The following is a 12,150-nucleotide window of genomic DNA, read 5'->3' as shown; positions in this document are numbered from 1 at the left end:
ATTTCCTTTCCCTTTGATTTCTTTGATCCATTAGGTGTTCAGGAAATTGTTTAATTTCCATGTATTTGTGAATTTTTCAATTTTCCTCCTGTTATTGATTCCTAGTTTTATAACATTGCAGTCAGAAAAGATGACTGATAAAATTTCATATTTCTTGAATTTGGTAAGACTTGTTTCATCTATTTGCAATAACTGTCACCATTAACAGTTATTGTTGTTATTTAACCTGCCTAGGTCTTGACTGTCTACATATGGCCTTCACGTCCTCTTTTTATTTTGAATTCTTACCATAGCCTATGAGATTTCTGCTCTCAGGAAAGGGCCATGATGCTGGATGCACTGTTGCAGATTTACTTATAAAACGGTTATGTTTGGACGATGTGCTTTAGAAGGGAGGATGCAAAAATGTTTTCTTGGGGTTACTAAGAGGTTGTCGTTTTCCTTGACAAAGAAAAAAAAGTATTTCTAATGGAAAAAGTCCAGATGATTTAGTCCAAGGATTGTCTCTTAGGCTTTATAAGCTTAGTTAAATGTTTCACTTTTTGGTTGCTACTCGATGCTTTGCGAAGACTAGTTCCCCAATCAGCCCACCACCCCTTGAAACACCTTCCCCGTGTCCCTGGGGCGCCCCAATGCGTGCAAACTGGGTAATAGTAACTTATAGAACACTTATACAGAGCTTTTTCTTTACACATGCCCCATGTCAATCTGTTTCAGATCTGACAACAGTAAGCACCTCCCTATGAGACAGAACATTTCTTGGGGATTATTGTACTCCTCTGGATGGTTAGTCCATTAGTGTTTGGCATCTTGCCCCAATTCTACTGTGACCCTCTCCAATTGCCCAGAAATGTACTGCACGTCATACATATCCTATTGTTGGAGGACTTAAGACTTAAAATTCAAAATTCTTCAGAAGCCAAAAGCTGTACTTCCAATCAGGCAGAGAGCAAGCTCACCACAGTGAAGAAAGTCTGGGGCCACTGGAGAGCTGTCTTATCCCCTCACTCCTGCCTTGAGGTGGAAAACTCCATGTAGCCAAACTTCTAGTTCCTTCCCCTCAGTAACTTCTGCTTCACAGGTTTTAGCCCAAAGCAAGGCTGCAATCCCAAAGCCATAGAACTGACTTTCTGCTAATGGGAAGCCTAAAGTGATTGAAGCAGCCTTTCCCTGCCCTCATTCCTAGAGGCACACACACCTCAACAATCACTAGGCTGGACAGCCCCCACCTCCCCAGTGAACCACTCCCCCCCCAGTCACAGAGAAGAGGGAAGGTCAAAAGGGGGAGTGGGAAAGGAGGAGTCAGGATGAGAGGAATGGTTAGCTGTGAGGGGCAGGGACAGGTAGCCTAGCAATTTTTGACTTCTCCCTTCCCATCTTGCCACAGTCTTTTCCTTTTGTAGCATCGCCTCCATTAAGAACTTCTAGGCAGAGGAGTAAAGATATAGGCTCATTTACCATAAGAGTTAGTTGGTTAAGAGGCTGGCTCTCCAAGACACCAACCACCGTAGATTTTCATCTAGGTTCACTGGAAGTTGGTTAAAATTTCCTCTCCAAGTCCTTCCCCTTTATTCCATTCCCCAAACACATCAAACGCTGTGAGCTTCCTTTGGATGCCTGGACAGCTCATTTTCTTAGGGGACCCAGAGGTGTCTTTTCAGTACTATACCTTTCACTGTGGGTGCCTCTGTCACCTTGGGGCTACTTTGCTTAAATAGAAATGCACACCTAGACATAACTGTGCCTTTTCAGTTCTGAGTGTAATGGCTGAGAAAAACCAATGGCTGCTTGGTTTTGCTGATGACGGAATAATGTGATACCATACAACCACATGCTGGATTTTGCATTTTCTCTATAAAACATCTACTGTCCCTGATTCTGTATCTTTACCTTTTTGATAATGCTAGGTTTTTGATTGATTGGATTTTATTTCCTTTGTATTCCCATAATGAAAGTTCATTTAGGTGGATGCCCTTTACCCAGGTAATTCTGGTAGATTAGCTGTTATACCTTCCTTCTCTCTCTTCTCAGTGTGGACTTCTATCAGGTTATTCTTATTCTGAGAACTTCCCATTATCGATTTTTTTTCCCCACAGTTAACAACTCTGTCTTTAAATAGAGGTTATTTTTTAATGCCAAGAGGCACATTCTTAAAAATATTCAGCTTCTTTGATCTTTGCTATATGAAAACAAATACAACAGAAACTGTTCTATAGTTTTTGTCACAGGGGGGAGGGAAATAAAATAGGATATTGACAATTCAGACCTGAAGGTTGTCAGAGAAGCAAAATGTTCTTAAGAGGTAGTGTGGGGCATAAAGGGCCTCTACTCAGGTGTGCCTGACCAAGCTCATGGCATGCAGTGGGTATCTGTATGGGGGAGAGGTAGTACTGAAGAGAAGTTGTATATATAAACACCTGCGGAGCAAAGGAAGAGACCAGTGGGAGCGTAGTGCAGTTGGGGGTGAGTAGAGGGAGCAAGATGGTTCGTATTTGTACTCCAGCCTAGACCAGGGGCTAGATCCAAGTATTATAGCAAGATGGGCTATTAGAATAAGGCAGCTTCAGAAGCAAGGGGCCCATTATGCTCAGGTAACAAAGTGTAACACAGAGTGAAGAAGGGAAAGGGGTGATCGACCGGATATTTAATCTGGCCTGACTGTAACATTTGTAGTATTGCAAGGTTCAGACGAAGAGTTCCGTTGGGAATCCACATAAGATATATCTAAATATTTGAAATGTTTAAATCACCTAATAAACCATTAAATAAGACATGCTGGATCTCCTTCCGAGACAAATGTACTTTCATAATGACCTGAAAGGCCAGGTTGGGATTTAGAATTCTCCAACTTCTCTAAGTTCTGCTCCAATGCTGTGGGAACAGCTGCCCCCTCTCCCCTCCCCCTGCCTATGCCCTGGCTCCTAGGCCAGGCCCCATCCCCTGTTCCGGGCATACAATCCCCCCTCCCCTCGGGCCTGGGAGCACATACCCCGGCAGTGCAGTGAGCCCTCCCCAGGAGAGCTCTAAGAGGAGCACACAGGCCCTGGAAGCAGGCTTGGGACTGTTCAGGGGTGCCTGGAGCATGGGCTAGCAGGGACACACCCCTTGTTCCCATGGGCTGGGCTCCTGGCCCTATAGGGACAGGTGTGGTTGGAAGAAGGCCAAAGTGGGCCCTCTAAAGCATAGAGCTCAGGACAGAGGTCCCTCTTGCGTGGGTCTAGAAGCAATACTATATTTACAACTAGTACGGCATAAACACTAACAAATCAGAACCAGTTTGAAGGTCCTCAAATCATACTACTTGGCCTGCCCTTTCAGTTTAAATAATGGTGACAGGGAGTGCTTTGCCCTTTGTCTCACCATGGGGTTCTAGCCATAAGGAATAATATGTGATAATACATTTTAAAACGTCAACATTGGTGACCAAAAAAAGACTGTGGGGATGTTAAGTTTACTTTACTTTAATAGACATTAAGTACCTACTAAGAGGAAAACTCATTGCCCAGGGCTTTGGGAAAGAAAGATAAATAAAACCCTTTAAGTCCCAACGATTTAGAGGTTCAGTCCAGGGGCTGGTGTTGGTGGAATAGGTGGAATGTATTTTGTGTGTGTGTGTGTGTGTGTGTGTGTGTGTGTGTGCGCGTGCACGCACATGCGCGCAGTTAGAATATAAGATATGCCACCAAAGAATATGAGAGAAGGTTATCAGCTATCTATAAGGAGGCCAGGAGACAAGCCCATGGGAACAAAGTGTACCCCAGGTAGACCATATTTCAGGTACCTAGGAAGCCTTATCTAAATGCAGAAATGAAGCTGTCTGGTCTCAAATCCCCAGGCCCTTCCCCTTCTCTGATCCTCTACTCTGGTCATCTACAACTTTATCTTTCTATTTCCTTAAACAGAGTTCAGAGATTAAGTCCATTTTCTCCCTTTCCTTTTTTTATTTTTACTCATTATTTATTGAAATACTTCAGATCTACACAAAATTATAAATACTACTACTGTAAATGTCTATTTACCCACAACCCAGCTTAAGAAATGTAACATTACAAATATAGTTGAAGCCCCCCTGTGGAGCCCTTCCCAATAGAATGCCCCTCGCTTTCTTTCCCCAAGAGGTAACCAATACCCTAAAGGTGGTGTTTATCTTTCCATTGCATGCCCTTCTGTATGCTACATTTGTATACATCTTTCACATTCATTGCCTTTTACTCTCTGTATGTATCCACAATCAGTATATGGTGATTGAATGTTTTCTTAGACTTCATATACACAGTATCATGTTTGCAACCTTCTGGAACCAGCATTTTCCCTTACGCATTTTTTTCTTGCCATCACCCATTCTTAGCCTCTCTGTCACAGCCCCTGTGAGTTCTAATCTCCTCTCCAGTCCAGCCCTTGCCATCCTGTTTAGTTTACCTACAACAGTCCCAAGCCAGTGAACGAAGGCTGGTCCCACCATAGGTGGGTCTCAGCTTCTCCCCGTGTGGCTCTAAAGAAGTGCTTCTCAAACCTTAGCTGCATCAGAGTCCCCTGGAGGCCTTGTTACAATACAGGCTGCTGGCCCCCACTCCCAGAGTTTCTGAGTTGCAGGTCTTGGGTGGAGCCTGAGAATTCCTGAGTGATGCTGATAATGCTATTTTAAGGACCAAACTTTGAGAACCAGTTTTCCAAATCAGTGTCTGGGCTCAGGCTCTGCAGTACCATCTGGCCTCCAGGCAAGCTGGGCCATCCATCAGGTTTCCTTCAAAAGCTCACAGCAGTACTGAGAAATACACATATAACACAAGTCATGTGTAATTTTAAATGTTCTAGTAGCCACATTTAAAAAGTAAAAAGAAACTAGAGAAAGTAATTTTAATATTTTGTTAACACTATATTGTCATTTCAACATGTAGTTAGTTATTAATGAGACTTTACAGTAGTTTTTACACTTACAGCACATCTCAACTCAGACTAGCCACATTTTGAATGCTCAGCAGCCACACGTGGCTAGTGACTAATGTAGTAAAGAGCACAACTCTAAAGGCTCGACCTCCATTTCTGTCTTCACAAAAATTGTTTTAAACTTGAAATTTTAATTTATTTGGGGCTGCAGCAAAAGAATTTAAAACAGGCTTACCAAATGGTAGAAAGTGATGCCTTTCAATGAAGGTAAAGTGGGTTAAAGAAAGGTAAAAGGGATTCGAGTCAGGATTATTTATGTAAATAAAGTCTGCCTGCATTTCAGTTTTTTAACATAAAACAAACTTATATTTGACAGCATTTGTTCTAGTTAAAAATAAGTGTAAAAGAAAACAGTCATATGTTATTGGATATCGCTTTTTGGGTGATGAATTTAGGAATGGAATCAGTGTTAATAACATTCCCGTGGGCTTCTGAAAAATGAAAAACCTAAAAATCGTGAACAACAGATCCTTTCTTCTTTCTTCATTTGCTTCCTATTCCTCCCAACTGCAGGATGAAATGAGAGAAAATTAACAATTATACAGCACTAACCAGCACCAGAGACTTTCTAAATCTAAGAAAATGGTCAGCCCTTTGTGTTAGGTGCTGCATTTGAGGGCTCTATCTAAACCAGTAGAGAAGAACAACACGTTTTCCTCTTGTAACCTGCACCTTGGACACACAGGGTGCTTGTACAACCGATGGCTTCAATCATGTGATCATACCAACCTTGTCTCCCTCTTGCCCAACAGCATAAATGCTTTTTTCCCCCTTGAGAGGCGATTCTGGGATTGAAATCACTCTCTCCACCTTTAAAGCCTATGCTCATTCCACAAATGATACTCCCTTACCCTCCCAGACCTTCAGTTTCTATATCTACCATTTGAGAAAGAGGCTATTACCATGAAATACACAGCTGTGAAAATGCAGAAAAAAATGTCAATCATTTAAATATACTCAAAGAAAAGATACACTGTAAGACTTCTTTACCAATTCATTGATAAACTGCAGTCATACTATGACTAAACTGCTCTTCTTTTGACGGTCACATAAAATACAAAAAAAAAACACTACAACTGAACAAACGTTTAGGTATTAGTCACTAAATGTGGTCCTACTTGAAATTCTGAACGTTTTGCTATTTGTAAGTAGTCACATTCTATTTTTTATTTTTATTGTTTTTAACATCTTTATTGGAGTATAATTGCTTTACAATGGTGTTACTTTCTGCTTTATAACAAAGTGAATCAGATATACATATATCTCCATATCTCCTCCCTCTTGTGTCTCCCCCCAACCCTCCCTATCCCACCCCGCTAGGTGGTCACAAAGCACCGAGCTGATCTCCCTGTGCTATGCGGCTGCTTCCCACAAGCTATCTATTTTACATTTGGTAGTGCATATATGTCCATGCCACTCTCTCACTTCGTTCCAGCTAACCACTCCTGGTGTCCTCAAGTCCATTCTCTATGGCAGCCTCTTTATTCCTGTCCTGCCCCTAGGTTCTTCAGAACCATTTGTTTTTTAGATTCCATCTATATGTGTTAGCATACGGTATTTGTTTTTCTCTTTCTGACTTACTTCACTCTGTATGACAGTTTCTACATCCATCCATCTCACTACAAATAACTCAATTTCATTTCTTTTTACTGCTGAGTAACATTCCATTGTATATATGTGCCACATGTTCTTTATCCACTCATCTGTCGATGGACACTTAGGTTGCTTCCATGTCCTGGCTATTGTAAATAGAGACGCAGTGAACATTGTGGTACATGACTCTTTTTGAATTGTGGTTTTCTCAGGGTATATGCCCAGTAGTGGGATTGTGGGGTCGTATGGTAGTTCTATTTTTAGTTTTTTAAGGAACCTCCATACTGTTCTCCATAGTGGCTCTATCAATAATTTACATTCCCACCAACAGTGCAGGAAGGTTCCCTTTTCTCCACACCCTCTCCAGCATTTATTGTTTGTAGATTTTTTGATGATGGCCATTCTGACTGGTGTGAGGTGACACCTCATTGTACTTTTGATTTGCATTTCTCTAATTAGTGATGTTGAGCATCCTTTCATGTGTTTGGCAATCTGTATATCTTCTCTGGAGGTCTTCTGTCCAATTTTGGATTGGGTTGTTTGTTTTTTTGATATGGAGCTGCATGAGCTGCCTGTATATTTTGGAGATTAATCCTTTGTCATTTGCAAATATTTTCTCCCATTCTGAGGGTTGTCTTTCCATCTTGTTTATGGTTTCCTTTGCTGTGCAAAAGCTTTTAAGTTTCATTAGGTCCCATTTGTTTATTTTTGTTTTTATTTCCCTTTCTCTAGGAGGTGGGTTAAAAAGGATCTTGCTGTGATGTATGTCTTAGAGTGTTCTATATTTTCCTCTGAGAGTTTGATAGTGTCTGGCCTTACATTTAGGTCTTTAATCCATTTTGAGTTTATTTTTGTGTATGGTGTTAGGGAGCGTTCTAACTTCATTCTTTTACATGTAGCTGTCCAGTTTTCCCAGCACCACTTATTGAAGAGGCTGTCTTTTCTCCATTGTACAGTCATTCCTCCTTTATCAAAGATAAGGTGACCATATAGATGTGTGTGGGTTTATCTCTGGGCTTTCTATCCTGTGGAACCAGCTCTTTCCCTTATGCATTTTTCTGCTGCCATCACCCATTCTTAACCTCTCTGTGTCTCAGCCCCTGTGAGTTCTAATCTCCTCTCCAGTCCAGCCCTTGCCATCCTGTTTGGTTTACCTACAACAGTCCCAAGCCAGTGAACGAAGGCTGGTCCCACCATAGGTGGGTCTCAGCTTCTCCCCGTGTGGCTCTAAAGAAGTGCTTCTCAAACCTTAGCTGCATCAGAGTCCCCTGGAGGCCTTGTTACAATACAGGCTGCTGGCCCCCACTCCCAGAGTTTCTGAGTTGCAGGTCTTGGGTGGAGCCTGAGAATTCCTGAGTGATGCTGATAATGCTATTTTAAGGACCAAACTTTGAGAACCAGTTTTCCAAATCAGTGTCTGGGCTCAGGCTCTGCAGTACCATCTGGCCTCCAGGCAAGCTGGGCCATCCATCAGGTTTCCTTCAAAAGCTCACAGCAGTACTGAGAAATACACATATAACACAAGTCATGTATAATTTAAAATATTCTAGTAGCCACATTTAAAAAGTAAAAAGAAACTAGAGAAAGTAATTTTAATATTTTGTTAACACTATATTGTCATTTCAACATGTAATTAGTTATTAATGAGACTTTACAGTAGTTTTTACACTTACAGCACATCTCAACTCAGACTAGCCACATTTTGAATGCTCAGCAGCCACACGTGGCTAGTGACTAATGTAGTAAAGAGCACAACTCTAAAGGCTCGACCTCCATTTCTGTCTTCACAAAAATTGTTTTAAACTTGAAATTTTAATTTATTTGGGGCTGCAGCAAAAGAATTTAAAACAGGCTTACCAAATGGTAGAAAGTGATGCCTTTCAATGAAGGTAAAGTGGGTTAGAGAAAGGTAAAAGAGATTCGAGTCAGGATTATTTATGTAAATAAAGTCTGCCTGCATTTCAGTTTTTTAACATAAAACAAACTTATATTTGACAGCATTTGTTCTAGTTAAAAATAAGTGTAAAAGAAAACAGTCATATGTTATTGGATATCGCTTTTTGGGTGATGAATTTAGGAATGGAATCAGTGTTAATAACATTCCCGTGGGCTTCTGAAAAATGAAAAACCTAAAAATCGTGAACAACAGATCCTTTCTTCTTTCTTCATTTGCTTCCTATTCCTCCCAACTGCAGGATGAAATGAGAGAAAATTAACAATTATACAGCACTAACCAGCACCAGAGACTTTCTAAATCTAAGAAAATGGTCAGCCCTTTGTGTTAGGTGCTGCATTTGAGGGCTCTATCTAAACCAGTAGAGAAGAACAACACGTTTTCCTCTTGTAACCTGCACCTTGGACACACAGGGTGCTTGTACAACCGATGGCTTCAATCATGTGATCATACCAACCTTGTCTCCCTCTTGCCCAACAGCATAAATGCTTTTTTCCCCCTTGAGAGGCGATTCTGGGATTGAAATCACTCTCTCCACCTTTAAAGCCTATGCTCATTCCACAAATGATACTCCCTTACCCTCCCAGACCTTCAGTTTCTATATCTACCATTTGAGAAAGAGGCTATTATCATGAAATACACAGCTGTGAAAATGCAGAAAAAAATGTTAATCATTTAAATTCACTCAAAGACAAGATATACCTTAAGACTTCATTACCAATTCAGTGATAAAGAATTTAGTCATACTATGACTAAACTGCTCTTCTTTTGACGGTCACATAAAATACAAAAGTCTACACCCGAACAAATGGTTAGGTATTAGTCACTAAATGTGGTCCTACTTGAAATTCTGAACGTTTTGCTATTTGTAAGTAGTCACATTCTACAGGTTGTCATCTCTTAGTACAGGACAGGGCACTTCTGTGGCCAAGTAATGAAGGCCCCACAAGTGCACAGCCCAGCTACTTTTGCTGCTGCTTCTAGTAACTGTTTTCTAAACAGAGATTGGTCTTAGGCATTGATACATTTACAACTTGTTAGTAGTCTAACAGGTGCAGGACAAAAGACCTCACAAGAACAAACGAGTAGCCATGAAGTATATTTCAGTATATAATGCATTTTATATTACTAGGTGCATGAATGTTCTATTAACATTCTAAGTAGGTAAATTTGAATTGTTAAAGTAATCTTAAACAAATTTTTTCTTAATTCACTGGGAGAATTAAAAAACGAAAACAAAATTGGCAAGCGCCTGGGAACCTCTGGGTTATTTTCAAAGCTATACACAGCTACCTGGATTTTCTGGGTCTGTATTTCTGGGTTCAGATCCTTTTCAGGTTCTTGTTTTTTTGTTAAACTTCTCTCTTTCCCCCTCACTTTCAGCACGTTGGGCCTCTTCATTGGCGTTCTAATCCTGATATTTAGTTGTTTCTTTAGTGAATAATAATACAGACTTTGGGACGAGACATTCACAGAAAAAGAATCCCAATTCAAAAAGAATAGCAACCAACATCCAGTACTCTACCCTCAGGAGACGCAGAAGGATAGGAGCAACTAAGAAAACAGTAGCTGGGCACCTTCCTTCTCGTTGCTGTAACACTTCCATGGCCCTCACTTTTCTCCTGCTTGATCATTTTCACAGTGACATTATTTCTCTTTTCCAGTAAATCTGTCACCCTGTGCTGCTGATTACTTCTGGCCCTTTAGGGAATGGATCAGAATCGCCGGGGTCTGATGCATTCTGTATGTTTTGGTCAGAACTTTGTTGCAAAAACATGTTTTGCCTCGATGACAAAAATCTGTGGTGAAGCTCATTGGTTCCTCACACCCCGCCCCCCGAATATTTCACCGTGACCAAGTGCTCCCGTATCAGCTCATAATGTATTGGGATCAACTTTCTAAGAATCTTGACATTTTAAAAAGCCAGGATCCAAAAGCCGTTTGCTTGTTCTTTTCTCTTCCATCTCCTCCCAAGCTCCCTCCCGAACACCTGCCTCCACTGACCTTCACCTGTGGCTTCATAAACGGCACGGATCATTTCAGACCTCTTACCAGGGGTTGGCAGAGGGCAGCTTATTTCGGAACCCCGCCGAAACTGGAGAGGTCGCTATAGAGTTGGGCTTCTAGTGCGCCCCTCTGGCCTTCAGCTCCTGGAGGCCCCGACTCCTGGCTTCACCTCCCGAGGGCCCCCTCTGAGCCTGGGTCCCTCGGGATCCCGGGTCTCCCGACCGACCCGCCGGCCAGCCGCTCACCCTCGGGGGCGATGGGCTCCTCAGGCCCCGGGGCGCAGCCTCCCCAGCCTCCTTGGGTTCCTGGGCCGCGGGCCCCTCCCCGCGCCTGTCAGGCGCCCGGGGTTCGGGGAGCCAGGCAGCCAGGCTAAGATGTCGCGCGAGCTCGGCAGGGGCGGGACGAGGACGTGGTCGTCGTAGTAGACGCGGCGCAGCAGTGAGTACACCAGCTCCAGGAACACGAAGCGGAAGCCCGCCATGGGGAACTGGTGCGCTTCTACCACGAGGTCCAGGCCCCCCGCCTCCTCCTCCTCCTCCTCTTCCTCCTCTTCCTCCTCCTCTGCCGGCCCAATGTCCGAGTCCTCGTCGGCGCCCCCGCCTTCCAGGGCCGCCTCCCCAGCACCCCAGCGCCGCGTCGCCCCCGCGAGGCTCCGAGTCGCGGTTCACCCGGTCGCCGGCTCTGGCCGCCTCGGCCTGGGCTCCAGCTGCGCCCGCGGGGCCCTCTGGGCCTCCCGGGGCCGGGTCTCCATCCCCCGTGGCCGACATGGCACCGGGCAGTTACCTCAACCAGGCGGGTGTCGATTGCTGTGGCAGCGACGACGACCGCGCGGGAGGCTGAGGGCTGTGGCTGCCGGACGGGGAGGCCAATGAGGGGACGACAGAGGAGGCCCCACGACAGAGAGGGCAGGGGGCCGACAGCGGGAGCGGCCCACCGAGGCTGGGCCTCGGATAGCAATGAGCCAGGCCGTGTGGGAAAGATTCCTCTAGGCCGCAGACGGGGGACGGGGCCAGAAGAGTAGACAATGGGCCGTGCCCCCTCGTCACGAGCTCCAAGCTTATTTGCTGACAAGCAAGGATTGACGTGCCCTGTGCCCAGCAAACGACCTAGGCCCTTCGGTTGTAGGATTGCTCACAGTCGCCTCCCTGTTCTTTGACACCTCACGGTTTACCCTATGTTCAGATTCACAAGGCTCCTGTCCTTTTAATTTTATGATTGTCCAAAAAATTATTTATGGAGGCACCCTCGGCCATGTGAACTGTGAGGAGTTCTCACCTGGGAATTTCCACCTGGTAATGGCTCATGTGAGTAGGGACAGGGTCATAAAAATGTTGTATAGCTCAGACGTTAGCAGTAGGAAAAACCTTCCAAGAAGAGAAAGAGAAGAATTTGGACGATTTAATGTAAAGATACTTGGAAAAGAGTAGTCAAAATTGAAATGGATGCAGTCAGAACTGAGTATTGAAGAAATGGTAAATGTAAGGAGCTGGAAGATGTGTTATGAACCCAGACAAATTCACTTAAAGTCTCCAAAGACTAAATAAAAAAAAAAGGATGCTTCTTTTAAAGGACCAGGTCATCTCCTAAGAGCTAAGCATGACAAACATAAAAAGGACAGGATCCCTAGGATGTTTCTGAGGCAACAGTCC

The 12,150-nt window shown here is 43.6% G+C and overlaps 1 protein-coding gene across 1 annotated transcript; it reads right to left on the bottom strand.

Annotated features, from left to right (window-relative positions):
• Nucleotides 1-10,766: 10,766 nt before the first annotated feature.
• Nucleotides 10,767-11,268, bottom strand: CT47B1 (cancer/testis antigen family 47 member B1). The gene is given in 2 exon segments (XM_059050134.2): nt 10,767-11,112; nt 11,114-11,268. Coding segments are annotated over 2 exon segments (501 nt in total).
• Between the last annotated feature and the right edge of the window lie 882 nt (nt 11,269-12,150).

Source organism: Kogia breviceps, chromosome X (assembly GCF_026419965.1).
Source record: "Kogia breviceps isolate mKogBre1 chromosome X, mKogBre1 haplotype 1, whole genome shotgun sequence".
In the NCBI taxonomy this organism is placed as follows: domain Eukaryota; kingdom Metazoa; phylum Chordata; class Mammalia; order Artiodactyla; family Physeteridae; genus Kogia; species Kogia breviceps.
This window is presented reverse-complemented; position numbering and strand designations above follow the sequence as displayed.